General features: G+C 40.8%; 1 protein-coding gene across 1 annotated transcript in view; it reads right to left on the bottom strand.

Annotated features, from left to right (window-relative positions):
- Positions 1–773: 773 nt before the first annotated feature.
- The window catches only part of CDCP1 (CUB domain containing protein 1), a 73,201-nt gene continuing 47,032 nt past the window's right edge, over positions 774–26,942 (bottom strand). The window contains exons 5-9 of the mRNA XM_036760496.1: positions 22,003–22,224; positions 17,488–17,868; positions 15,652–16,017; positions 6,205–6,292; positions 774–2,667 (exon numbers count right to left, since the gene is read on the bottom strand). Coding sequence (XP_036616391.1) covers positions 2,232–2,667; positions 6,205–6,292; positions 15,652–16,017; positions 17,488–17,868; positions 22,003–22,224 — 1,493 coding nt within the window. The 3' untranslated portion in view covers positions 774–2,231. The remainder of the gene's footprint in view (positions 2,668–6,204; positions 6,293–15,651; positions 16,018–17,487; positions 17,869–22,002; positions 22,225–26,942) is intronic.

The raw sequence follows: 26,942 nt of genomic DNA, 5'->3' as shown, positions 1-26,942 counted from the left end.
TTTAAATTTGTTTCTTGAAAAGCAAGTTCTACTGCATAAATATTGTTCTTGGGAATGTGTAATGCTGACAAGTCCTAATGTAAATATGAAATGTCCCTTATAGTGAAGCTTAACTCAGTTCCATTCAAATCAATATTATGTCCCAGGCACTATGGGTTACAAAGGCAAACAAAACGAAACAAAACCAAAAACTCAACCAATCTCTCCCCTTAAGTAGCTTATACTCTACTGGAGGATACAATATATACACAAGGAAGTGGGGAGGGGAGGGAGAGAGGGAGAGAGAGAGAGAGAGAGAGAGAGAGAGTGTGTGTGTGTGTGTGTGTGTGTGTGTGTGTGTGTGTGTGTGTGTGTGTGAAAAGTCCTCCTGAGTAGGGGGTACTGAAGGGAACAAGGGATTCTGTCAGGCAGAATTATGGGGAGAGCTCTGTGCAAAAGGGCTCAGTCATTGGGATAAGCTACTATTCTCGTGATCCTTCCCTATTAAAGTGAGCTACACTTATACAGGTCTGAACTTCAGGGCGCAGCAGACATTGGTCTTCTGGTGATGTAGGCATAGACAACTTTGCTCACATGGAGCACATGCTGATCCCAATGCTAATGACAATTCAAAAAATCATAATTTTAAAGGGGACAAAAATAAAGCTACTTCAACAAGCTTGTATTTTGCCACATTTTCTCCTGCCTGCTCACTTCAAAATAATGTATAACCAGAAATGACCTTTGGCTTTAAATGTTATATATATGTATTTTACATGTATATGTGCATATTTATATATACATACATATGTCAAAGCTCATACATATTTATATCCACATACGCACAGACACGCACGCACAGATAGATATACAGTAAGAATATAAGTTCCTTGAGGGCAGGTCCATTTTTTGTCTTTGTATCTTTGGTGCTTAGTACTATACCTTGTACTTTGTGTGTGTGCACACCTGTGATTTTCAGCCATTCTTCTGCAAGTTACAGCCTTGAGGAGCAGCCTGGGGGCACAGAGAGGTTCCATGAGTTGTCTAGGGTCGCAGAGCCAGTGGGTGAGGTGGGGCTGTGAACCTAGCCATTCCTGACTCTTACTAAGCCATGCTGTCTCTTTCTTCAAACAAAACAGGTACTTAATAAATACTTGTTGAACTGAATGAAAACTTATAATATGATAACTTATTTGAAGATTATAAAAAGTCACCAAGAGGCCTGGTGAATTAAAAAAAACTAGTTGGATTTTATTGCTTTTTTTCTTTTTTCTTTAATAAATACAGGTCTAGGGAGTTGGGCTCGCTGTAATTGCCAGTGGAGGCTAGAGAACCCATGGGGTAGTAAAAGAGGGAAAGGCAACCGGCCATCAATGTATTGAAACATATAGATACACACACACACACACACACACACACACATATATATATATGTATATGTATAGTTATTTCTCTTTGAGCCTCAGTTTCCTCATCTGTAAAGTGAGAGGCTTGTACTAGACACCTCTAAAGGCCTCTCCACCTCTTAAGTCTATGATGTTACGGATCCTATTTGCAGTGAAATGACATATCTAATTTAACTGGCCAAACAGAACCCAAAATAATTTAACTTCAAAAAACACTGAGATGACCACATTTTTCTTTTTTGCCTCCAGGTTAACAGAACCCCAAACCCAGTCATCCCACATAATCAGCACATCTTTCTTGCTAAGCTACTGAGGATTCTTTACCCATTCTGACTTTTAAATTCACAAGCAAATAAGTTTTTTTTAAAAAACCACCTCTGCACCAAGAGGTCCCTGTCAGAGAAGACACACACACACTCCCAAATTCACGAAATGGGCCAGTGTGGGCAAGTTCCAAGAACTCAGCCCTCTGCATGATGTGGCAAAGTTCCTTCACTCTTCAGAGCCTCTGGAGCAGAATGACTCTGCTGCATTCCTGGGGTCTCATACTTCCTGGTTCCACTGCCTGATATGCACAGGCTAGAGAATTAGTCTTTACTTCCCGTGCAAGTTTTTAATAAAACCATGAACTCTGATGGTTGTATCCAAATTTTTTAAAAAAGTGGTTATCAATTTGATGCCACTAAAATGAGTTCATCTGGAGATATTTTCAGGAAATTTACCCTCCTTTTTCTACCATAAAACCTCCTCTTTCTGCTTTCCTACAAGGATGACTCACAAGCCTCTTGGCAGAGTTACCCTGTGCTTTTTGAGGGAGTCTTTTGTGGGGGAGGGGGTGATTCCAAGTTATTGAAAGACATCATCTAGTTCCTTCTTTTCCAATAAGGGTATATCATTGTCTCCATTCCTTTTGACCTCTACCGATTTGGGATGAGAGAAAGTATAAGGTTCCCCATCAGACTCGGGAAGGAAGAACGGAAGAGGATCCTCTGGGTGTAGTTTTCTTGTAGAATTCCTGGAGCAGATGGGAGGTGGGGAAGGAGGTGTATCCCCCATGGGGCCCTGGAAGGGTCGATACACATCCACTTCAGGACCAGTGGAGGACCCATTGGAGCCACTGAGCAAATGTCCATACACCATGGTGTCATCGATGACTGCGTAGACGTGGGAGTCGTTGTCTTTGCGCCCTTTCTGAAACTTCCCAGGCTTCCCAGGCATCTGGGTGTTAACGTTGCCATTGTATACGCCCACCGCAGGGCCTTTGCCAACCTTCTTTTTCTTACTAGAAGATAAGGGATAAAAAACAAAATGAGATAATAACAATCACTTTTATGTAGTCATTCACGTGACGGTCTGCCCATGTCTGGTACTACTAAACACTCAATTGGAACCACTTTTTGCCATCAAGACCAGCTTTTAAAGGGGAAACAAAAGGAGGGGAAGGCCTTAAGTAACATGAAGATAAATAGGGGTTTGGTCCATAGGTGTCATTACTGGGGCTCCTGTTTTCAGATAACATTGGACTTACTGTATCAAACCCTGGAGCATTTCAAAACTTCCTGGCAGAGAGCTGTAAGTACTTAAAAGGATTTGCCTGATTGTCCACACAGGAAAGACAAAGTAGGTAAAGAATGCCTATCTTATAAATTACAACATGAATTTTGATAGACAGCCTATAGAGTTTGCTCATTATTACATATGTCTCAGGTAGATGCTTGAGGTGGACAAGTTGGGCCCAGAATAAGAGGAAGAAAGTGGGCTAGACTGCCTTTGGGAAATTTCAAATCTCTTAATGACCACAAGCTTCCCATGGAAGCAAGGATTGGCTTTTTAATACCATTATTCTACTGATGTTTCTATATGGCAATGAAACATAGAATAGCGTCCAAAGATTTAAAAATGCATGTTACCCAAAGGGCAATGAAAAGGCATATAGAGGTGTGAGCAGGCTGTAACATATAACTGAAGGTGGACATCAAGAAGTTGTATGACATGGAGAAAAGTTGGGCTGCTTATATGGTGAGGGAAAGGGATAATAGGTACACAAGGCAGAGTGCTCCATGCAGTACCCTCCTGCTACCTGAAGAAAGTAAGGAAGAGCCCTAATGTGTTGGGAAGACCCCTTGTGGTGAACTTATAGGCAGTCATGGACAAGAATCACACAGGATGGGTGGGCATGGGTACCATTGGAAGAAACTTCCAAATTGATACTATCACAGATCAATTGGGGCATGAAATGTGTGCTTAAATTACACATGGTAGACTCTTTGATGCCCTATGGTTAATATTTCTGAGGATACTTCTGCCTCCCTCAGAACAGAGAGGTGAGATGATGTAACTCTTCTAGAGAACATTATGTTTAGTTGGCAAAGACTTCCATTAATCTTTTCATGAAGGCTTGGTACTTTCATGTTTATAACGCTAACTTCCTTTGAATCAGTCAAGAGCCTTGGATGCTGGACTTCAAATGACAAAACATAAGGCTCAGGAAGGAAAGTTTTGCTTTGTTTTGGGGGTCGAGGGAGATGGGGAGTGGAGGTCTCAAGACTAGAGATTTACATTCCATTGTTGGCAACCTCTGACAACCCAAGAGAAGCAAAAAAGAGGAGAAATTCTAGTTCTTGTCAGAGTTTCTTAATGACAACATTAACACTCAATTTTTATTGCTGAATTTTCCTCTGCTGCTTTAATTGGATGTGGAAGTATGCAAAAAAAAAATTCCAACACTGGAAGAAAGCTGCACCCTTGACATTATGAGAGCTAGCCAGAGAAGGAAATTAACTTTTAAGCCCATCAGTAACTGAAATGGCTGAAATTATCTTCAATGAGCACAATGGATCATAGGCTGTAGGAGTTATCTCTTCATTTACCCTGGGCTGTCTCCTTGGCATTTACAGAGGCAGAATAAATCCATTCCATTTAGCTATTAACGTTGTACTTTAGACCAGAATGAACTCCTCCAAAGGTCTCAGTCTAAGTATCATGGTGGGCGGTTGTTTTCTCCTTCTTTCAGTTCTAGAACAAGTCCATCCCAGACAGAGGTAAAGGCTTTAATGCATACCAGCCACAGATAGGACATTGACAACAAAACTGAGTGAGCTATATTCATAAATAATTAGTTGCTGACTCTACAAGCTTTTGGGTCATGGAAAGAGAACTTATTGTATTCTTCCCCCCATCACACTTGGTTTGGACCTCTTTTGGGTCTATGCTTCTGCTGTCCATTCTAGCTACAGCTCTGTGTCATCCTTCTCACTACCGTTCCCCCCCCCCCCAATTAATAAGAATTTATTTTCTCTTTCTCCCTCCTCTCCCCATTGGATTAGAATGTCCTTATGGGTAGGGACTGAGTCCTAATTCATCTTCACATGCCTCCTTTCTAACATTTTGCAGGTAACAGGTACTCAATGACTATTTGTGAATTCTAATCAAAGCATACCACCAGGCCAGACATGGAGCTATGCCAGGTTAAATAGCATGGCACAGTGGCAAAAATAGTGGTCTTGGGATCAGAGGACCTGGATTCAAATCCTGACTGATGCTTGTGACCTGTGTAACTCTGGGCAAACCACTTCACTTAGCACAGGACCAAAGATTTAGAACCAGGAAGAGCAAAAGAGACAAGTGCAGGGGTGGGGAAGCAACAGCCTTGAGGCCACATGCGGCCTTCTAGATCCTTAAGTGCAACCTTTTGACTGAATCCAAATTTGGATTCCAAGTCTAGCATTCTATCCACTACTTCAGGTTGCCTCTCTGGGTCTCTGTTTTCCTCATCCATAAAATTAAAATGACAGGGTTGGACTGGATGGACACTGAGGTCCATTACAGCTCTTTATCTTTGATCTCATGAATCTTAGCTTCTTCTATGGAAATTTAATATAATTTTCCATATCAGACCTGAATATTCTGTGTATTTCAGGGGACAGAAGTCTACAGAGGAAAACCATTACAAAAATAATAATTAAAAAAACAGTTCCCTTAAATGGTTTGTTTCACACCCACCCACATTTCACTAAAGGAAAAAATTCCATTGGGATTCTCGTTGTCCATTTTTACATTTTTAGTTGGGAATTTTTTGGACAGTTCTCACCCCAGATTAGTCATTTCAGTTGTTTACTCAGGGTCACAACACCAGTTTTCAAAAAACTGTCTTTTTGCTTCCTGGAAGGACAAATCATCCTAAAGAAACAGACTTTGCTCCCTGTTTTGGGCTCACACAAATCTGAATTTACATGATCTGGCTCCATCGAACATTTTTTTAGGTTGAAGCTATTTTTTCTCTCATAAAAGGAAAAGCCATCATTTTGAGAGAGTGGGAGGCTAAGACTGACTCAGTCAACTGTGTCTTCCTTTTTCTGTCCACAGCCAGTGACCTAAACCAATTTTAGGCTTGAGGGCTCAATAAAGTGAGTAGTGAGATATACTGTATCGGGGGTCAGAGTATTTGTTGGTACTAAGGGGATTGGCGAGCTTCAAAGTCAAGGTCTAAGAGAATGTACACCTTGAGACAAGTTTGTGAAGACTGCAAAGAATGTGGGCTGACTTGTTAATAACTGATATTGGTGCATGGGAGCCCAAATCCCCAGGCAGTCTACCAGCTGGCTTTAGGGGAAAATGCAAAAACTCTTCTTCTAACATCCTTTCCCCCACTTACCTCGGTAGGCTCCACTTGGTAGCAGCCTCCACTCCTACTCTCTAGTTTCCAGTTTGATTTTTGGTAGGGAAGGATGACAAAAGAATTCTAAGGGAAATTGTTGGGTTGGGTGATCCAAATGGATCTCAAGCTAAGCAAAATAACCGATCGAGAAATTGAACTTACCTCTTCTTGGCATAACAAATGAGGAGCCCCAGAGCAAAGAGCAGTGTTGCTCCACCACCCACAGCAGCAAGGATGATCACCGTCATGTCTGTCACCAGAGACAAGAGGGAGACAGAGACACATATTCAATGGATTAGGCCAGTGTTGGACTGAATGAACTATTGGGGTTTGGATACCTACCACATCCACTCCAAAAAGAGATAGATGCCTGGGACATCCTAGGTACTGTATCCCCACCCCCAGTGGAATGTCTTGAACATGAAAGCAGCAGAGAAGCATTAGGAGGGCAAGAAGCGAGGCTCAGAAGTGAAGAAGGGGTTGTGAGAGTGATGCCCACTTTGTGTAACTGAATAAAGAGAAATGAGAAGAAATCACAGAGGAGAGTCATGCACTAAACCAAAACTTAAGAGTTTTTTTTCCATTTACCAATCCAACAAGCATTTATCATGTATCTACTATATGCTAGGCACTGTTAAAACGCTGGAGAAAAAAGTGAATATTAGATAAAAAAATAGAAATGAGAGAAAGAAAAACCATAACAAAGGATGGAAAACTCAGGAGCTAATCTGATGGTATAAAGGGGGTCTTATTCATTGTGATTTGTCATACCATCTGTGAAATCATAGCAAAGTTTCCTTCCTTCCTGGCCTCATCTATAAAATGAAGATGTTGGACTAGATCAAGGTTCCTTAACCTTTTTTTATGCCATGGATCCCTTTGGAAGTCTGGTGAAGTCTATGGATTGTTTGTCAGGATAATGTTTTTAAATGCATAAAATAAAACACATAGGAATACGAAGGAAGCCAATTATATTAAAATGCGGTTATTCAAATATTTTAAAAAGCAAGTTCATGGACCTCTGGTGCAGAACCTATGGACTGGAAGTAGATGAATGCTCCCTAAAGTCTCTCCTAACTCTAAAAATCCTTTGACCTAAATCATTTAAACTTTTTGAACTTTAATTTTCTCTTCTATAGAATGAGGGGGTTGAAATGAACAAAAAAATTTATTAAGTGTTTACTCCATGCCAGACACTGTGCTAAGCACTAAGCGTACAAGTACAAGAAAACAAGACAGTCCTTTCCTTGATGAGCCCCAAGATTCTTTCCACTTCTAAGATTCTATGATTTTCTTTGGCATATTCTTGACTGCTTGATCTATGGAACCCATGATGGCTCATGAAGTCAGTCCAAGCCTGGACAAGCTCTCTTACGTATTTGATGGTTTTTTTCGTTGATGTTATAACTTTGTGCTACTTGTTGAACCCTATTTTCTGTTATAATTGCAAAAATTCAAGTGCTGACATTCTTCCCTTTCCATTTCTACTCTAACTAATGCAGACTCTTATTACCTCTTGCGCAACAGTCTAACTGGTGTTCCCACATTTAGCCTCACCCCTTTAAATTCACTCTGTATGCCCCCTGCCAGATTAATCATCCTAATGACCACCTTCAATCATGTCCCACCTGTGCCTTTAGAACCTTCAGCAGCTTCTCAGTGCCTGATGAGCTTGGCTTCTTAGCCTGCATCTTTACTTGCGAGGATCAGATGGGTGGCATAGGCAAAGACCTTTGCAAATGTTAAAGAGTTATCTAAAGCTAAATAATAACAGTGATAACTCTCTTCAATGACCTTCTCAAGGCAACTTTCACTATTCTCCTACAGATGTCCTATGCCCCAGCCAGAATGGACATGTTCAGTCATTCTCTGAATATAACCTTCATTCACTTTTCTACTTACATGAGTTTGTTCTTTCGTGGAATGCTCCCTTCTCCCATAATCTCTTATGATTGAAATCCTATTTGTTCTTCAAGTCCCATCTTAAATACTGCCTCCATCAAGGAGTATCTTTTGATACCCCCCAATTAATACATTCTCCAAATCCTTCCATGTGCCACTCTGGCATTAAGCACATCCTGCCTTCTATTATAGGTTTTTGTACACTTGTTTTATTCTCTTCCCTAGATCTCTTCCCATAAGCTTCATGAGGGCAGGGACTGTGCCTTATGCATTCCTGTATAGCTGGCAGACTCTAAGCACCTAGGAGGCAATCAATAGTTACTGAACTTAGAGGATCACAGATGGTGAGTCGTAAGGAGCCTGGGAGATCATCTTGTCCAATCTTTTCATGTTATAGATTGAGAAACAGAGGCCTCTAGTAAAGTGACTTGCCCAGGGTCGGACAGCTAATAAAGGGGCAGAACCAGGGAGTCAAACCCAGGTCTGCTGATGCCAAATGCTGAGCTCTTTCCATTGTACTTGATGTTTTCCTACCTCCACCTTCAGTAAATTGCAATCACCTTGAAAAGAAAGACTGTCATATTTCTGTGTCTGTATCCCCAGTGCCAAGCACAGTGTTTGACATTTCATAAATAGTCAGCCTTTCAAAAACGTTTGTTAATTATGCTTTATTGTCTTCGATTGAATTGTAATGAGATCCCCTCTCCAAATGAGGCACATGTAGACAACTTCAAGGGTTAGTAAAAATGTTCCATTCCTTCAGCTTGACCTTGAGAATATACTTCAAGCACTTTCTCCTTCCTTCGTCCAGGGAGGAAAAGTCTCAAAACCTAGATGTGCCTGTTGCTAAAAACCATCTGAGTGCATTGGCAGAATCTTGCTGTAGATAGTGTTGATGAGGTCTCTAGCATATCGAAATGTTATATATCTGCCACCCTTATCTTACCACTCTGGGATTGCAGGGTTGCTTTTTTTTTAAACAAGCGCCAACTGGACTAGAATGGACTTCAGACAATGTGATTTTCAAACCTTTGATTTCTCGGTTCATATTGGTCTTGACGTTGAATTTCCTTGTGGCTGGTCTGCTTTTTGTGAAAGATGATTTCTGGCAAAGAAAAATGCTAAAATCCCCTAGGATTCTGGTCCTTAATCAAATGGTCACAACTCCTAGGCCAGTAAGAACACACTGGCAATTATCTGTCTCTGCTGGCTCATAAGTACTTGGCAAACACATTCATCTCCACATAGAAATGGGCTTGTGTCAAGGTGTTAATTGAACAGCAGATGAATGCATCAGGAAGTAGAAAGACAAAGTACTAAGGGAGAATTTTGTTTGGAAAATTTTTGTTCTAAATGAAGAAGTTTCTTGGGATGAAACTTCATTCTCCAAAGGAACAATTATCTCATGTGTATTTAGTGTTCCTCGATATCCACACACATAGCCACCATCCTTGTTCAAGATCCCACTTCTCACCTGGGCCATTACAAGAGCTTCCTAATAGGTTTCTCTGCCTTTAATCTCTCCCTTCACTAATCCATCCTGCACACAGCTGCTACATTGATATTCCCAAGACACAGGTCTGATCATTTCACTCCTCTCCTCAAGAAGCTTCAGCTGCTCCACGTTCTCTTTAAGATAAATTACAAACTCTTAAGTTTGACACATAAAGTATTATTTTCACAATCCAGGCTAATCAGTCCCTTCATGTACCATACCTTTAAGCCAAAATGGCCAACTTGATCATTCTCCATGCATGACATTCCACCTCCTGTGTCTGGGCCTTTGCAAAGCTGTCCCCAAGTGGCTGGAATGCTCTTCCTCCTCACCTTTACCTCTAAGAATGTTTAGTGTTCCTCAAAGTCCAGCTCAAATACCTCTTCCTGCAAGATGCCTTTCCTTGTCTGTCCGGTTGTTGGAGAGGAAGACAGGTAGGGCCCATCACTTTGTATGTATTTATTAATCTATCTGTGCATGTGTAATTTCTGTCAGTAGAATGTAAGCCTTTAAGGGCAGGGACTATTTCAGTTTTTGTCTGTTTCCCCAGTATTTGCCATAATACTTTCCACATGGTAGCTAAATAGATCCTCAGTTATCTATGTCTATATCATATATACATGTATTTCTTGTGCATTTATCATAGGGATAAGGATTGTACCCATGATTGAATTGATATAAGAAATTCCCAGATGATGAAACTCTCTTTACTAATGTAGGTTGGCATCTCCTCTGCAACTTATAATCTTAAAAGTCACTTAGAACACTGAGAGTTTAAGTGATTTGGCCAAGGTCATACAGCCAGTATATGTCAGGTACAGGTCTTAAACCCAGTCTTCCTGACTCCATGGCCAAACCTCAGTCTGCTATGTTACAAAAGTCTTGTGCATTAACTGTGGAAATGATAATATTTATCTGGTCCAAATCTTCTAATAGTATGAATCAAACAAGAATTTATTAAGCACCTATTATGGGCTAGGCACTGGGAATACCAAGATAAAGGTAAAAGTCCCTGCCCTCAAGATGCTTACATTCTAGTATACCTTCTTTGGACAAAGATTTTACATTTAGAAGAACTATGGTTAATGCTTGTAGAGGGTCTAAAAAACTGTGATTCTTAGCATACCCTAACGTAGAGACCAATGTGAATGTATGGGTCACTCACCAACCAACTCAGATTAAAACAACAACGTTGAGAAGATAGAAGCAAGGCCAGGTAATAAAGGATTAATAGAAGCGCATGGTGTGCTACGGCTAAAACACTGTCCAGAATGCAAAAACTCAGAATGACCCGAGACTAGCAAAGGAGCTAATGAGGGTAACAGAAATGATCTTTAAAGATCTATGTTGGGAGAAGAAGCAGGAGGATCAAAGAAGGGATGGGACCTTTGCTTCGGGTGGATGGGACCAGGACAGCTGACAACAGAGAAAGCAAAGCTGCTGATTCTTATATTGTTTGTTTTCTCTGCAAAGAAGAATTTGCACTGGAAATCGTAGCCCAAAAAGGATTAACAGGGAGGTAATAAGCAAAATAAGTAAGGAGGTAGTGAGAGAGTACCTAGTGGTCCCTGATAAATTATTGTTATCTGGCTGACATGTGCCACATCCTTCGGTCCAGAAAGAACTGGCAGGTGTGATTACTTAGCCACCGTCAATGATATTTGAATGATCATGGAAAATGGAAGAGGTTTCAGAAGACTGGAGAAGGACGAACATTGTGCTAATTTCAAAGAGAACAGTCTGGACAACCCCCAAACTATAGGCCAATGAGTTGGATTTTGATCCCTGGAAACACTTTAGAATGATTCAAGAGATGGTTGGTCACCATCCAGGAAGGGTTACGGTAACTGATTACAAAATGCTGCGCGGCTTCCTCAAGGACAGGCCAGGCCGGACTAATCTCCACTCCTTTTTTTTGAGAGAATTGCTTAACTGGTAGATGAAGAGAAAACCAATACCGTGGACAAATGAGGGGGCTGGATCAGATTACCCCTCAGGCCCTTTCAGTTCCAGATCTCTGAGTCTATCCTAGGAAATGCTATTAACTTAGACCTATGGATTTTCTCTGTTTTATCAGAGAACTTGACTTGGACAGAACAAGCTTGAACTACTGGCTTTTACTCCCATTACATAATTGCCTTTCATGATGGTGCGAGGGCCAGAAGAACATCATAAAAGAAAAGATTCTGACTCACATCCATTGCCAAGAGTGACTTGACTAACAGAGCCTGGGGCATTGTCTGGAGTTGGTCTGTCTCTTTCAGGAGGGTGGCTGTGGCTGACTTTGAGGAAAACCTGTGTACTCTAGGTTAAGTAGAATGAATTTAACCCAGGGCTTCTCTATTTTGAGAAATCTTCACATCAACAGATGGGGCTAACATCAAAGCAAGGTATCTCTGTGATGTATGGCTAGAGAACCTCAACAATCTGACAAAGATGCTGTGTGTGTGTGTGTGTGTGCGCGTATGTGTACATTTGAGGGGGGCAGAAAGCTAAACATACATTTTTAGCAGCAGCAACAATAAAAGAGAAAACTAGTGGCCACGAGTGTTGCAACACCTTTCATTAGGATGTATATCCAGGAAATTTGCTGTAGTAGTAGTTGTTGTCTTAAGGCAAATATTTATTGAATACTGAATCATAAAGGATATTTTTGTTCAAACTTAATTTTTTTTGTTCTTGTTGTTTTTCAGTTGTGTCCTACTCTTTGTGACTCCATTTGGGGTTTTCTTGGCAAAGATATTGGAGTGGTTTGCTATTTCCTTCTCCAGCTCATTTTACAGATGAGGAAACTAAGGCAAAACTTAATAACTAACCTTAAAACTTAAGCATACTTTCAAAAAAATAACTAAACTTTAACTCAAAAAATACATACTTAAAATCAGACAAAATACCAATTTTTTTGAGACATGAGAATATGCCTGGGCATATCTGGCATACCCTGTATATGCATCTGTGTTGATAATGTGAGAGGAGTCTCTCAAATATCTATATGGTTTATTCTAAAAACACATTCCTTTAGTCCAGGCATTCCTAACCCTGAACTTTTTGAAAACATATTTTGATAACTATATTTCAATAAACTGATTTCCTTTGTAATCTTCTGTATTTTATTTTATGCATTTAAAGATACTTATTCTGAGAAAGTATCCATAGGCCTTACCAGACTGCTAAAGGAGTTCGTTATACAAAAAAAGGTTAACTCCTCTTAGTCTAAAAAAACATTAATAAAGTTTAAAAATTTCAGAGACTACATCAAGCAAATCCATTGCTATGAATTTCCATTTTATAAAATATTTGCTGAAACCAAAGTTTCTCTTTGGCAAGCCTACAGGTAGAGAGCTCTTTGAGATATTGCCCAAAGAGAAAATAGAAGATATTTCTTAGGGCACCAAGCTCACTCAAGCTACCCCTTCCAACTTTGGTCAGGAGAAGTGAAGTAACAGCTTCTACTCATTTCCTTACTCCCCTCCCAGCATGACCAGTCACTGCCAGGAGAGCTGGCCTCATCCTTAATAGCATAGGGAGCCACACTCCTGAGCCAGTGAGGCCCATCAGCAGGAGTGGTGATAGAGCCCTGGAGGGGGTTGCGGGGGCAAGGAGGGGAAGGATGTGGAGATGCCTGTTGTAAAGTTTAATGATCTAGTCGTGCCTTCTACAAGCCACAGGAGAGCTGGAGCTCTGAATGGCAATGTGAAGGCGTCTCTGCTGGATGCACATCAGTAAAAGTAAACACATGGAACTCATGCTATGAAGCCATGATTTATTGACCACACACACACTCAGAGCGTGACCATTTTCCAAGGTGGCGCAGGTTGGGGCCTAGGAAGGTAGACATCTGCGGTTTAGAATGGAGTGAATATTCAAACTTCACCCATTTCCCAAAAAGCCTGTGCCATACCAATAAGCAATTATGAATACGAGATGGGTGATCTTCCCCTGAGATTTTACGGGCTTCGAAGAAAAGAAACACCAGTAAAAAACTTCACTGATTTTGACTGGTTGAGAGGAATTCCAGTCCAAGCCTGGAAAATCTGAATTATAACCTATTTTGGAAACCTCTAACTAAGAGAAACATTGGAATGCAAGCTGTTTGAGGACCTACTTTAATGAACAGTTAAGGATCTGTAAGTGCTCAATTAGGGTCCTAACACTTACTATTTAATAGTAATTAATGTTTGATTAAAAAAAAAACAACAGAGGAGAGCAGAAGGAAGTTCAGAGGAAACATAGACCAACAGGACAGTTTTGTTACTGTGTACCTTTTCAAATTTATTATACACTTAAAAATCTTTAAAAAATGATTAAGAATTTCAGTTTCACACAATTCCCCCCACCCAAAGCAATTTCTATTTGTTTAGTGTTTGGTAGCTTGTAAAGCAATTCCATGTATATGTATACATATATTTACACAATATGTTCATATACATATTTATGTATAATTTCATTTGATCTTCATAATAACCCAATAACGTTGGCAAGGGAGGGAATAGGTTCAGGGATGTCAGTGACTCGTCTGTGTTCACACAGCAAGTGTCACAGGTAGAATTTGAACCCAGGTCTCTTGACTCTTTTTTAAAAAAATTAATAATATTAGTACAACAGATGTCTCTCCTAAATAGATTTAGAAAGCCTAGTTTGTTAAATAGACTAAGGAGTGTCCCTGTAGTCTCATTCACACATTTATTTATCTTTCTTGCTTCCTCACTCTTGAGTAGAACAAAGGTACCAAGAATGTTAAATTAGCAAAGTATGAATCAAAAGGGTTTAAACCAAAGTAGAATACCGTTACTTCTGTAACAACATCATGATTTGAAGACCTTTCTTAGTATGCTCACTTTGGAAAGCAGCCTCCTGATACTGTGCTATAAAGGGTTCAATTTCTGGACTTAGCATCAGGAAGACCTGGGTTCAAATGTATGACCATTGCAAAGTCATTTAACCTCTCCAAGACTCATTTTCCTCATTGAGAAAATGGATATAACACCGCAATTTTAAAGCTAGAAGAGATCTGAGAGGCCAATCACCCAACTGGCCTCTACTTGAAGACCTACAAGAAGCAGGGAACCCTGCCTCCCACTCTGAGAATAACTGATAATTAGGAAGCTTTTCCTGACAGCAAATCAAATTTGGCCTCTTACATGACCCACTGCCCCTGGTTCTGCTCTGCAGCCCAACAGAACCAATAAAACCCACTCCTCTGCATGACATCTCTTCAAATACTTGGTAACAGCTATGGCCTGTTCTCTTGAGTCTTCTCCTCTCCAGGCTAATTCTGCCCCCCTCCCTAACCAATCAGTCTTCATGTGACATTGCCTGAAAGCCCAGTTGTCCTCCTCTGGACACTCTGCAGCTTCTCAATGTCCTTCTTTAACTGGCAGTGGTCAGACTTGGCAGAGTACTGAAGGACGATCGTCCCCTGATTCCTGGAAGCCATGCTTCTCTCCAGGAAGCTCCAAAACACAGGAGACTTTTTTGTAGCTAACATACCACCCTGCTGCCTTGTACTGAGCTTGCGGTCCACTAAAACTCCAGATTTCATTTCAAAGTACTGGCTCCCCATCCCTCCTTTTCCCCAATGAATCTTGTAGTACTTGCCTCACAGCATTGTTATGAAGCTTAAAATGTACATAAAGTGCTTTGTCAACTCTGAAGCACTCTATAAATGTCAGTAGTTATTGCTATTTTTTCAGATAAAAAGAGGCACTGTTTCCATTAGGTAACAGCAATGGCACATTTCATATTTAAGGGTTTATCAACAATCAATGATAAATGTTCACATTTATCTAGGGAAGCATTTTAAGGTCCACAAAGTGCTTTACATGTATTATTTCAGTTGACCCTCACAGCAACTCTAGGAGATAGGTGCTATTATCACCCCCAATTTATAGATGAAGAAACTGAGACTGAGAGGTTAAGTGATTGCCCACATAGCTAATAAGTATCTGAGGGAGAATCTGGATTTAAGTGGTCCTGATTCTTGGTCCAGTGCTCTATCCATTGAGCCATCCAGCTGCCTGTCTTCTCCCTCTTAATGAGAAGTCAGTCAAGGAGGTCATTGGAGCTCTATGTTTCATTGACATAATCCTTGTATTAGGGGGCTATTTATAAATGGGTATGCTTCACCAAATGCTTTCAGCCCCACTGTAGGTCACTGTCCCCCTCTTCCTGGCACTACACCCACAATCTAAAGAAAACAATGGCTGACTTACCCATCTTCTTTGGGGTGAGAGACACACAAAATTGAAGATCTAGCTGTCTGCCATTCATTGGACTGCAGTTGGAAATGTTGACCCAGAAGTTGTGATGTAACTCTCTAGGCTTGGGTAGAGGCTCATCATCTCGGCTGACAATCTCTTCGGCCTTTGCCTTTTGCTCCTGGATGATCATGAAGGCCCTGCCTGTCTCACAGGACACGCCCATTCTCTCCTTGGAGAATGTCAGGTGGGCCACCTGATTGTCGGGGACTGAGATGTTCCAGGACACCGAGGTTAAAGGGGGCAGGCCTCGATCCCAGTTGGGGGTCCGCAGGTAAACTTTGGCTTTGGAGTCTGGTGTCACAGTGAAAACGCCTTCATCTGTAGAAAAGAGAGGAGATCTAGCTGGGTGGTTTATTTTTTTCCTTTAGACGTACACTGGTGACAAGCAGTGCTGAAGGTATGGAAAAATCTAAGCAGAACCTGGGTCCAAAATTACTCTTGGATTTTTTGAAAGGACAGTTGTTTGTGAGGCCTAGAGCCAATCTAGCTTTGCAGGATCACTGGACATCATTTCCCTTCCCATGTCCTTTGATCCAGCCAAACTGGCCTTTTTATTTCTCAGAGACAACACTTCATCTCCATGCCATTATGCTTGGAATGTATCCCTTTGCCACTCCAGTGAAGCCTTTCCCAATCCCACCAATTGCTAGTGCCCTCCCTCTCTAACTATATTTTGCATATATTTGTATCTATTCACTATGTTTATGTTATATGTACTTATACTTGAACTTGCTGTCTCTCCCATTAGAATATCTCAGAGATTGTTTCATTTTTTGTACTTGTATCTCCAGTGTCTAGCATGGTGTCTAGCACACAACAGATCTCCTAAGCACAAAGCCCTTCCCTGCTTTATTGACAGACCACTCATTCATGATCACTACAGCCTTCTTCAGAAGTAAAGATTTTTTTTCATCTCTCTCTGTCTGTCTGTCTCTCTCTCTGTCTGTCTCTCTGTCTCTCTCTCTCTCTCTCTCTCTCTCTCTCTCTCTGTCTCTCTCTCTCTCTCTCTCTCTCCCAGTAACTATGATTTCATTGTACCTTGATGAAGAAACTCCCTCTACCAATACAGGTCAGTACCTACTCTGCAACTTATAGTCTTACTGGCTTGGGGCACAAAAATAAAGCAACTGACCCTGGGTCACATAGCTGTTATGTGTTAGAGATGGTACTTGAACCCAGGACTTCCTTCCTGGCTCCACAGCCAGCTCTAGATCACTACAGCATGGCCATCTTTCAAATTTTAATTAGGAAAATAACTCACTTATTTTACTCATCAGGAAAATTCCAGGTGCTGAAAGAATTCAGCACTCAGAGGGTGGGAAGAGACCTTGAGCAAAATTAGCATGGAAAGATTTTCCATAGTTGTCTTGGGTGATGTTATCCACAACAACAATGGATCCTCATTGTCAGGAAGTCCTTCCTTATGTTTTTGTTTCTTTTTTTAAATTTAATTTATTTATTTTCAGTTTTCAACATTCACTTACATAAGTTTTAAATTTTCTCCCCACCCTCCCCAAGATGGCATGCAATCCGATATGGGCTCTACACACACATTCCTATTAAACACATTTTTTTTTCACGTTAGTCATGCCTTATGTCTTAAGGTCTATAGTTTTGCATGGGAAATCAATGAAGAAGCCTGGATTAGAAGCCACTATTTCTCAAATTTTAGCCTAGCCCACTGAACCATCCCATCTCCCCATTTTGATTATCAGCATCCTTTTTTCTTTCTTTAGGGAAAGAGTAAATGGTTGTTGCATCTAAGGGGAGCCCAGAAAAGCACCTCACCTTTGAGAGAGTGTGTAAATGTCACTGTCATCCCCTGTCTGGAAGATTCTTTAGAGAACCCTGGTAAAAATGTTCTGAGGACCACAGACATGTTTGTTTTCACCCGAATTTTCTCAATTGACCCCCCAGGGCAAAAGGAGCCAAAATGGAGGTTCTGGCCATGAACAGCACTGGCTAGTATATAACTGAATGTGGTTTCACAGTTCTTCTCATGAGTGTGCTGCTGAAGCTTCTGGGCAGGAGTCAACTGGAGGCTGATTTTGTCCTTTGGAACTAGCAACTTCCACGTATAGTTATGTAGCTGAACAGGCAGCTGGATGACGTCATTGGGGACGAGAAGAGGGTAGCTCCTCCTGCTACAGTATCCAGTGTCCATACAACCTACATCAATAAGGGGAGAAGACCAAGCAATCAGAGAAGCATGAATTAAGAACCCACTATGGACTAGGCACTGTGTTAGGCACTGGGGATGCAGATTTTTTTTAAAAGGAGTAATCTCTTCTCTCATGGAACTCATATTAACTATCAAATTGTTAATATGTTAATATATTAAATATACTAAAATTATTCAAAGATATTTTAGGGGATGGTTCCCTTTCTTATGATATCAAAACCATAGGATAGAGAGAAAAAAATCACAAGTTAATTAAATTCCAGGACTCAGTACAGTAACATTTGTGCTTTTTTTCAGCCTTTGTGAGAAATTTGGATTTGAGGAATGGTTCAGTCATTTACTAGCTGACTGTGACCTTGGCCAAGTCAGTTAACTTCTGTGGGTTCCAGTTTCCCCATCTTTAAATGAGGAGTGTGGATTAAGGCTTTGTCTAATTCAAGCAAATGATTTGACACATTCATTAATTACTTACTATATGCAAGGAAGAGAAAAATAAAAAATGACAGCTGCTTCAATCAAGATAACTTACAATCTAAGAGGAGGAATGTGAGAAGCCCAGAAATGTACAGATGCCTGTAAGAAAGTGTTCAGGGTATAGGGGAGAGCTCAACAAAATACAATAAAATGTGCCCCACTGCCTCCTGGGCCATCTCCAGTCATCCTGATTGATATTTGGCCACTGGACCCAGATGGCTCCAGAGGAGATAGTGAGGCTGGTGACTGCACAGCCCTCCCTCACTTAAATCCAATTCACTTGCACATCATGGCATCACCTCCCTGATGTCATGGTCATCTTCGAGAATGAAGGACAAAAAACAACAAGAAATGTGACAAGGGAGAGATTGCTTTCATCTAGGGGTAGGAGGTGAGGGAAGGTAGTATCTGAGCTGTCCTTTAAGATTCAACAGATGTTGATATAGAAGGCGTGGCTTACAAGCATGGAGTTCAACCTGTGTGAAAGTACAAAGGTCAAAGGGTATGAGATCAATAGTATGGTATGGAAGGCCTTCAATGTCAAACTCCAGTTCTGAAGCAGAGGAGTGTCATGGTTAGACCTGTCCTTTAGAAAGATCATGATGGCAGTGGAATGAAGGGAATGGAGGAGGGATAGAATAGAGAAAAGGAGCCCAGTTAGGAGGTCAAGACATTTTCATCTAAGGGCAGGGGCCATGTAAGTGGAAATGAAGGGCTCGGTGGGTGAGTCTTATGGCCTAGGGAGACTCAACAGCCACAGGACTTGGCAGTTGATTGAGTAGAGAGGGAGAGGGCATTGTCAAAGATGAAATACAGGAGGCACTTAATAAATGCCAGTTGATTAACTTAAGTTATAAAAAAGTCTGAGTAATTGAAAGGGATGGTAGTTCCATCATCAAAATAGGAAAGTTAGATGGAGGTGCAGGTTTCAAGGGAAGAAGATGAGTTCAGTTTGGGACATACTGACTTTGAGTGGGACACCCAAGCAGAGGTGTCCAAGAGGCAGTGGGAAATGGTGGGAGGTCCCATCTCTAAAATTCTGAGATTCTATTTTCTAAAAACTGTTTTTGTAAATTCATCAATTTCACTCCCTAAGGCAAAGGTTCTTAACTTTTTTATATTGTGGGACCCCTCTGGCAGACTGGTGAAGCCTATGCATAGACCTCTTCTCAGTTTTTAAGTAACTGAGTTTTCTTTTTAAGTAACTGAAGGAAATAATTAAATTTCAGTTAGATGTTGGTGAAAATAAAGATGTCATTTTTTCCCATCCAAGTTTATGGACCTCTAGAAATCTATCAGCCTAGCTCTGAGGTGTCTCAAGCTCAAAGTGTATGATAATTGGGGTCTGTGGCTTTGAGACTATTCCATTACTATGGGGGCCATCTAAAACACGAGATTTATTTCCCTCCCCCTAAACATGTCATATATTCATGGCTCATCCAGAGTGATTATCTCTTAAGAGTCAAACAGGGTGATGGCTATACCATCTGATTCATTGCATGTGACCTGGGCAAGAAGATGGGTAATGAGAGGGATCCTCCTAATATTAGAGATCATCCATTCTAACATCTCTTCCCTCACTCTGTACATGAGGCATCTGACCACTCGAGAGGCGAGGTCACACAGCTAGCTACCCAGGCACAGCCTGAACAGAAATTCAGGTCACTTGATGGCTGACCACTTTTTGAACACCGTCATGTTGGAGGAATCGCAGTTGACTTCACCCCAGAGCTGCCCAGCAGGGCCATATCTGACCCACCAGTTAGCGCTCAGGAACAGTAGCTTCTGATAGTGCTATTCCTATTCATGACAGATGTAACAGCTCCCTTCTTTTAAAGATGAAAACAATACACCCCACAAGGCTAAACGGCCATAACTCAAGTCCTGATGACAAATGCTGGTTGAGCAAGCAATGGGTGAAGATTATGGCTCATCTGAGTTGGCCATTACTAAGCCGTGTCCCCACCGCACACAACCAGATGCAGGTTGCTGCATGTATCATTTGGGGTTACATAGGATGCCAGTCTCCAGTAACAGGGCAATTACTTGAAATGGTGACTGGATAATAATGCAAGGGAACTTGACGAGAGTTTCCAAGCAAGCCTTAAGTGACTACAGGCAAGGATTGTAACCCTTTCCCTCTGTCTACATGTTCTCTTTTCATCCTTTTGCTCATTTTTTAGTATCTGCTTCAGTTTCTCTCTTCTTAACCTCCTCTTCAAAGTTGTCACCAGTATGGGAAGAATGGGGTCTTACCTCCAGGTGTGTGTGTGTGGGGGGGGAGGGTGTCTGTGGAGGGATGGGGTAGCTTTCTTTCCCACGGACCACAATAATACTAACCTCAACTTTTACAGTGCTTTAAGGTTTGCATTATGTACCTTTCTCATTTGATCCTCATAACAACCCTGTGTAGTAGGTACTATTATTACCCTATTTTGCAGATGAGAAACTGAGATTGAGAGTAAGTGACATGCCCAGGGCCATACAATTAGGAAGTTTCTGAGGCAGGATTTGAACTCGGGTCTTCCTGAATTGAGGTCCAGCACCTATCCACTACCTCATCTAGCCACAACTCCTCCCTAGGTTCCTGAAAGTTCCCTAGGGGATAGGTTGTTCATGGTGGACTGCCCCCTACTTCCCTTAGTGCCAGTGCGCCCCTCCCCACCCCCACATCCAAACCCTTACTAGATCTGACTCAGGAATAGTTCCAAATGGTCATGGCTCTGCTTTTATCCATAACATTTCATCTTTTTCACAAACCTCAATGAGAAGGGTAATCGTTGTCTGGTGATTTATAAATGCCTGTTGATTTGTTGACTTATCTGCAGTGTGGTGCCACAGAAAGATTGATAGATTCGGAGTAAGAGGCCCTGGCTCCAAATTCCAGCTTTGCTATTGACTGTGTGACCTCTGGGGCTTCATTTTCCTCATTTGTAAAATGGGGACTCAAGGTAAAACAGGCTCGATGACCTGTATCGTTCCTGCCAGCACTATACGTGATGATCCTTGCTATGCTTTTTGCCCTTCTTTGTATGCCTGATGCTTCGGTTGGTGCCCGGCACATAGCAAGTACTTAATAAATGTACTTGGTGTCTTCCCTGCCTGGAATGTTCTTCCTCTGCATTGCCAGCTCCCTGGAACGTCAATGCTTACAAGAGGTTGCTCCTTATTCCCCTAGTTTTAGTACTCTCACACATTACTTGCTATTTTTTGATATATATATTTGCATCGATTTGTTTGTGCACATGCTATTTTCCAATATAAATGACAGTCAAACATAAGTTCCTTGAGGGCAGGCACTATTTGATTTCCATCCTTGGTAGCCTAATGCCTGGTGCTTAATAAATGCCTTTCAACTCCTTCTTTGTATCCCAGTCCCTAGCACTGTGCCTGGTACACGGTAGGTGCTTCGTGAGTATGCTTACTGAATTAAATTATTACATTTAGAGCCTGTTGGGTCATAATTTTTGGATAAATAGATAGATACTCCCTTTTCCTTCTTCCCCCCTTGCCAGACAACAAAAAGGGGGGCGGGGTGGGGCAGGTAGAGTAGAAAAAAATGCAAAGGAACAAAACACAAGAGACCTGGAGTTGACAGGGGTAAAGAGAAGGCCAAAGCATGCCAAGAACCAGGAAACAAGTCTTACTGATTGTTTTTTCTGCATGGATCCATAGGCGTGTCATATCATCACAAAGGAAAGAAATCTCATATTTGTTGCCAGATGTCAGGGTCAGGTTGGGGCTGCATCTCGTGGGCCCCTCGCAGATCAAACAGGCAGGAACAAAGTGCCGGCTTGTCTTGACTGGTTTTGGCTCAATGGTCAGCCACATGAATTTTTCACTTCTCAGGTCAATTGTGTAGACCTTGTCTGAAAAAAAAAAACAAAGATGGGGAAAAAACCATCAGTAGCTGCATGGTATAGTGGAGAATGTGCTGGATTTGGAGGTGGGGAGACCTGGCCTTGAATTCTGCTGTGGGTACTAACTACCTGTGTGACCCTGGACAAGTTACTTAATTTCTCTGAGACTTACTTTCCGTACCTATAAACTGGGGAGAATAACAGGGTTATTGGGAGCATCAAATGATCCTTTGTACTATGCAAGCCTAGAGATGGCACGCTACAGAGGACTTAGAGTCAGGAAGATTTGAATTCAAATCCTACCTGAGACATATGTTATCTGTGCTACCTTGGACAACACACTCCATGACTTTGGGTCCATGTTTGCTCATCAGTATGTTTCAACAATCTGACTAGCAGCTGCTGTGGGGGTGAAAGACCAACACAAGCCCAACAACAAGAATGCTGCCAGCATAGGTTCTTTTGATCTGCTTTACTAAGGAAAGCAACATTAAGGGGTTAATGATTTTACTTTAATCCAGCATACAGACATCATTCACTTAGTTCAGGGGAAAAAGCCAGCACCCTAAACTTCAGAGCAAAATACAAACAAATTACAAACATCAACAGACAGACCTTGCCTGTTTCAAATCCCAATACATAGTTACCAGAGTTTAACAAAGTCTCAGCATCTGGGTTTACGAGCTGGAGGGCTCTTAGCTACAGCTGCCAGGAGTCTCTGCATGAGCATGCCACCAAGAGTGAGAGCCCTAAGCAAATGGCTCTGTCCTCCCTTTTTTATACAGTTTCAGACATTATCAAACGTCATCTGAACGACCAGAACTTAGGCTGCTATGATTGGCTCTGGAGTTAGCACCTCCCCTTAGGACCCTGGGAGCTTCACACCCACATAGGCTTAGCACCTAGTAATTAGGGGTTTGGGGCAAACTTAGGAGCAAAGATCTAATCAAGCCTCCCTTAGTTAGCCCCACCTTGGTTACCAATTCACACCCACATAGGTTTAGCACCTAATTGAGATTTGGGCCTGGGGCTTAGCACCTACTCAAAGACACTTAATTAATCATTTTAAAACAGTAAGAAAGTCCCAACTTAATTGATATCACACCGCAAAATTAAATTACAGATTTAACTGTAAGATCCATTCGATTGTAAGTTTCTTGAAGGCAGGGACTGTCTTGTGCCCCTTTTGTGTTTTCAGTGCTTAGCACAGTGCCTGGCACATAGTAGGTGCTTAATGAGCATCTAGTGAATTAAAAATTAAAATTTCATTAAAATAAGGGAGCTGAGCCAGATTTCCTCTGAGATCCCTTTGGGTTCTAGATCTATGATCCTTTAGGTGGCAGGGATGGAATTTGGACTCAGTCTTACTGACTCTAGGCCCAGCACTTTATGCCTCACTGCAGAGGGATAAAAGAATTCAAATATTCTATTTCATTTCATTTTTAATTTATGGAATAAAACAAACATTTCCATAACATAGTACTATAAAAAGACGATTATACAAGAAACTGTAAATCTACTATGCATAACTTGCCATTCTTTTCAAATATACGACAAAATTATCATGTAAATTTCTTTTTTTATTCCTTTCCTCTCTAGAGATGACTACCATTAGATACAAGTCGGTGTATCTCTCTCTCCATATATAGGTGTGTGTATATATGTACATATACATATGTTTATGTATATATACACACATATATAATTATTCTATACATACTTCTATTTATCAATTCTTTTTCTTTTTCCTCATGTGTCCTTTATGGTTAATTTGGATATTTATAATAGATAAAATAACTTATTCACTTGAAGTCATTCTTAAAACACTGTTGCTATTACTGTATACAATGTTCTCTTGGTTCTGCTCATTTCACCCTTCATTACTTTGTGCAAGTCTTTGCATGTTTTTCTAAAATCAGTGAGGTCATTATTTCTTATGGCACAGTAGTACTTCATGACATTCATATAACACAACTCGTTCAGCCATTTGCCAGTTGATGGGCATCCCTGCAATTTCCAGTTCTTTGCTACCACAAAGAGAGCTGCTATATACATTTTAGAACATATAGGTTCCTTTCAAAATTTAGGGTTGCCTATATGGACTTGGAATTAAATGACCTGGGTTTTGAAACCTTACTATCTATGTGACCTTGGGCAAATTACTTGAACTCTCTGGGGCTCAGTTTCCCTATCTGTAAAAAAGAAAGGGAAAATGGTCTTCTTTATCTTTAAATCTTGTGTTTCTATTGCCCTCAAACATATTTAAGAAAGTCAAAGACATTGAGCATTAGAGGCAACTGGCCCTAACTATACTGTTCCCTTTACATAGATTCCTATTGTTTATATACGTAGAGAAAGTTTAATTCTTAAACTTGTGATTTACTTAAGCAGGATATGAAAACTTCCACAACTCAGCATTATTAAAAGAAAAACTACTGAAAAGTAATATTAGGTTGTCATCCTTTAGAGTGTAAGCTCCTTGAGGGCAGGAATTGTCTTTTGTCTCTTTTTGTATCCCCAGCACTTAGCACAGTGCCTGGAACATAATAGCCCTTAATAAATATTTACTGAATTGAATTAATATAAAAGATGTGCTTTGGCTGTTTGCAATAGGAAAGAAAGTTTTGGGGAAAAGAAATAAAAAGGCTCCCTGAGTGCCGCACCCCTCCCCCCCCCCCCCCCCCCCCCGCGAAAGTCACCCTCCCATACTCTATCCCATAACTATTCTGTGCAAGGTTAACCTGAAACTCTCAAACAGTGATTGCGATAGGGAGAGTGCTAGGACAAAAACAGCCAAAAGTAGGGCTATAAATTCAAGGTGACCCAGGGCTCTCTCAGAGATGTTGAGATACAGTCCATCTGTTCGGTTGCTTACTTGCCTATCATTCCAAAAGGGATTAATCAGGGGGAAATGCCTTCTGACTTTATCTCCAGTCAGCTATTAGCTGAGTAAAAAGTATCCCTTTTGAAATATGAGGTTATATCATCAGTATCTTTCCAATTACACCAAGATCCAAGAGGTGGAGACCTGGCAATAGCAGAGCAACCAGATTGGGACTGAAATCTAGTGATGGGGGGCATTCCTCCCTCACCTCTCCCACAGCATTGCATGTGTTCTTTTGCAGACTCTAGGACTGCACAATAATTGAAAAACTTACTAGGTGCCATTTTGTTTCAAGATGACATATAAGCACAGATCAAATTTAAAGCATATTGTAATATGCTTTGTTACAACACCAGGAAACCAAAAATTGGTTAAAATTAATCAAGTCCTTTCAAAGTCATCCTTTGCATTCATATCAAGTGGTTGAGGTGAAATGGAGATGTCATTTCGTTGAGCCAACCAGCATGGACACTGGGATCATTCTACTTCTTCAGACACTGGGGAATGCCAACGGGATTTCAGCTCTTTCAGTCACTGAATAAGCATTTATTTATTAAGTGATTATTATGTACCAGGCGTTGTCCTAAGTACAGCATGGTTCAGTGGAAAGAAAGTAGGATTTGGAGGACCTGAGTTCAAATAATGACTCTTCTATTTATTCTCTGTGTGATCTTGGGCAGTTAACTTCTTGGGCCTCAGTTTCCTCAACTATGAAATGAGGTGGTTGGACTAGATGACTTTGAAGGGCCCTTCCATCTGCAAACCTATGGTTCTATAACTTTCAACCCAGTGAAAGGATTCAATGAATGTATAGAAGTTTTTTGGATTATGCCATTTTATACTTGTCTTAATTAAACATGTCAAGCCCATGATACCATATATAAGATAGGTTTATTTTTGCATCACGGACCCCTTTGGTAGTCTGGTGACGTCTACAGATCCTTTCTCAGAATAATGTTTTTAAATGTACAAAATAAAATGCATCAGATTAAAAAGTAAATAAATTATATTAAAATAGTTATCAAAAGAGAAAAAAAGAAAAACTAAGTTCATAGACTCCAGTTTAAGAACCCTAGATTTAATCTTAGGTTGACTTTAAAAATGAATAAAAATAATATACTGTCCTTGGACAGATTCCCATACTGGGGATATCCAAAAGTTCTATACCAGGGGTGGGGAATCTGCAGCCTTGAAGCCACATGTGGCCCTCTAGGACCTTGGGTGCAGCCTTTTGATCGAGTCCAACTTTTATGGAAAAAATCCCCTTAATAAAAGGATTTATCAAAAGGCCTCACTTAAGGACTCAGTCAAAAGGCTACACTTGAGGACCCAGAGGGCCACATGTGGCCTTGAGGCCACAGATTCCTCACCCTTGTTCTATACTTTTTAAATCAAGATAAAGCATTTATTAAGTGCCAGGAACTCTGCTAAATAATAGAACACTTGTGAAATCCCCTAAATATTTTTTTACACCTCCCTTCCATAAAAAATCCTCAGTGGTACAGTAGAAATAGCACTGAACTTTCCAGCTGAACATAAAGTCATGGGACCCCAGTGTGACTCCTAGTTTTGTCAGGATTCTTCCTATTTGACCTAGGGTGAGTCACTTAACAACCTCTCAGGACCTCAGTTTCCTATCTATAAAATAAGGGTGTTGGATTAGATGGTCTCTAAAATTGTCTTCTAACTCTGGATCTACATTTCTAAAATATTTTCCCCACTGAAAATCTTTTTTAAAAATAATATTTTATCCCCCCCCAATTACATGTTAAAAAGATTTTTAACATTTTTTAAAAAAGTTTCTGAGTTCCAAATTCCTTCCCTCCTCCCTAAGACAGTAAGC

Source organism: Trichosurus vulpecula, chromosome 5 (assembly GCF_011100635.1).
Source record: "Trichosurus vulpecula isolate mTriVul1 chromosome 5, mTriVul1.pri, whole genome shotgun sequence".
NCBI classification, from domain to species: Eukaryota; Metazoa; Chordata; class Mammalia; order Diprotodontia; family Phalangeridae; genus Trichosurus; species Trichosurus vulpecula.
Note: the sequence above shows the minus strand (reverse complement) of the source record. Positions and strands in the feature narration are given on the sequence as shown.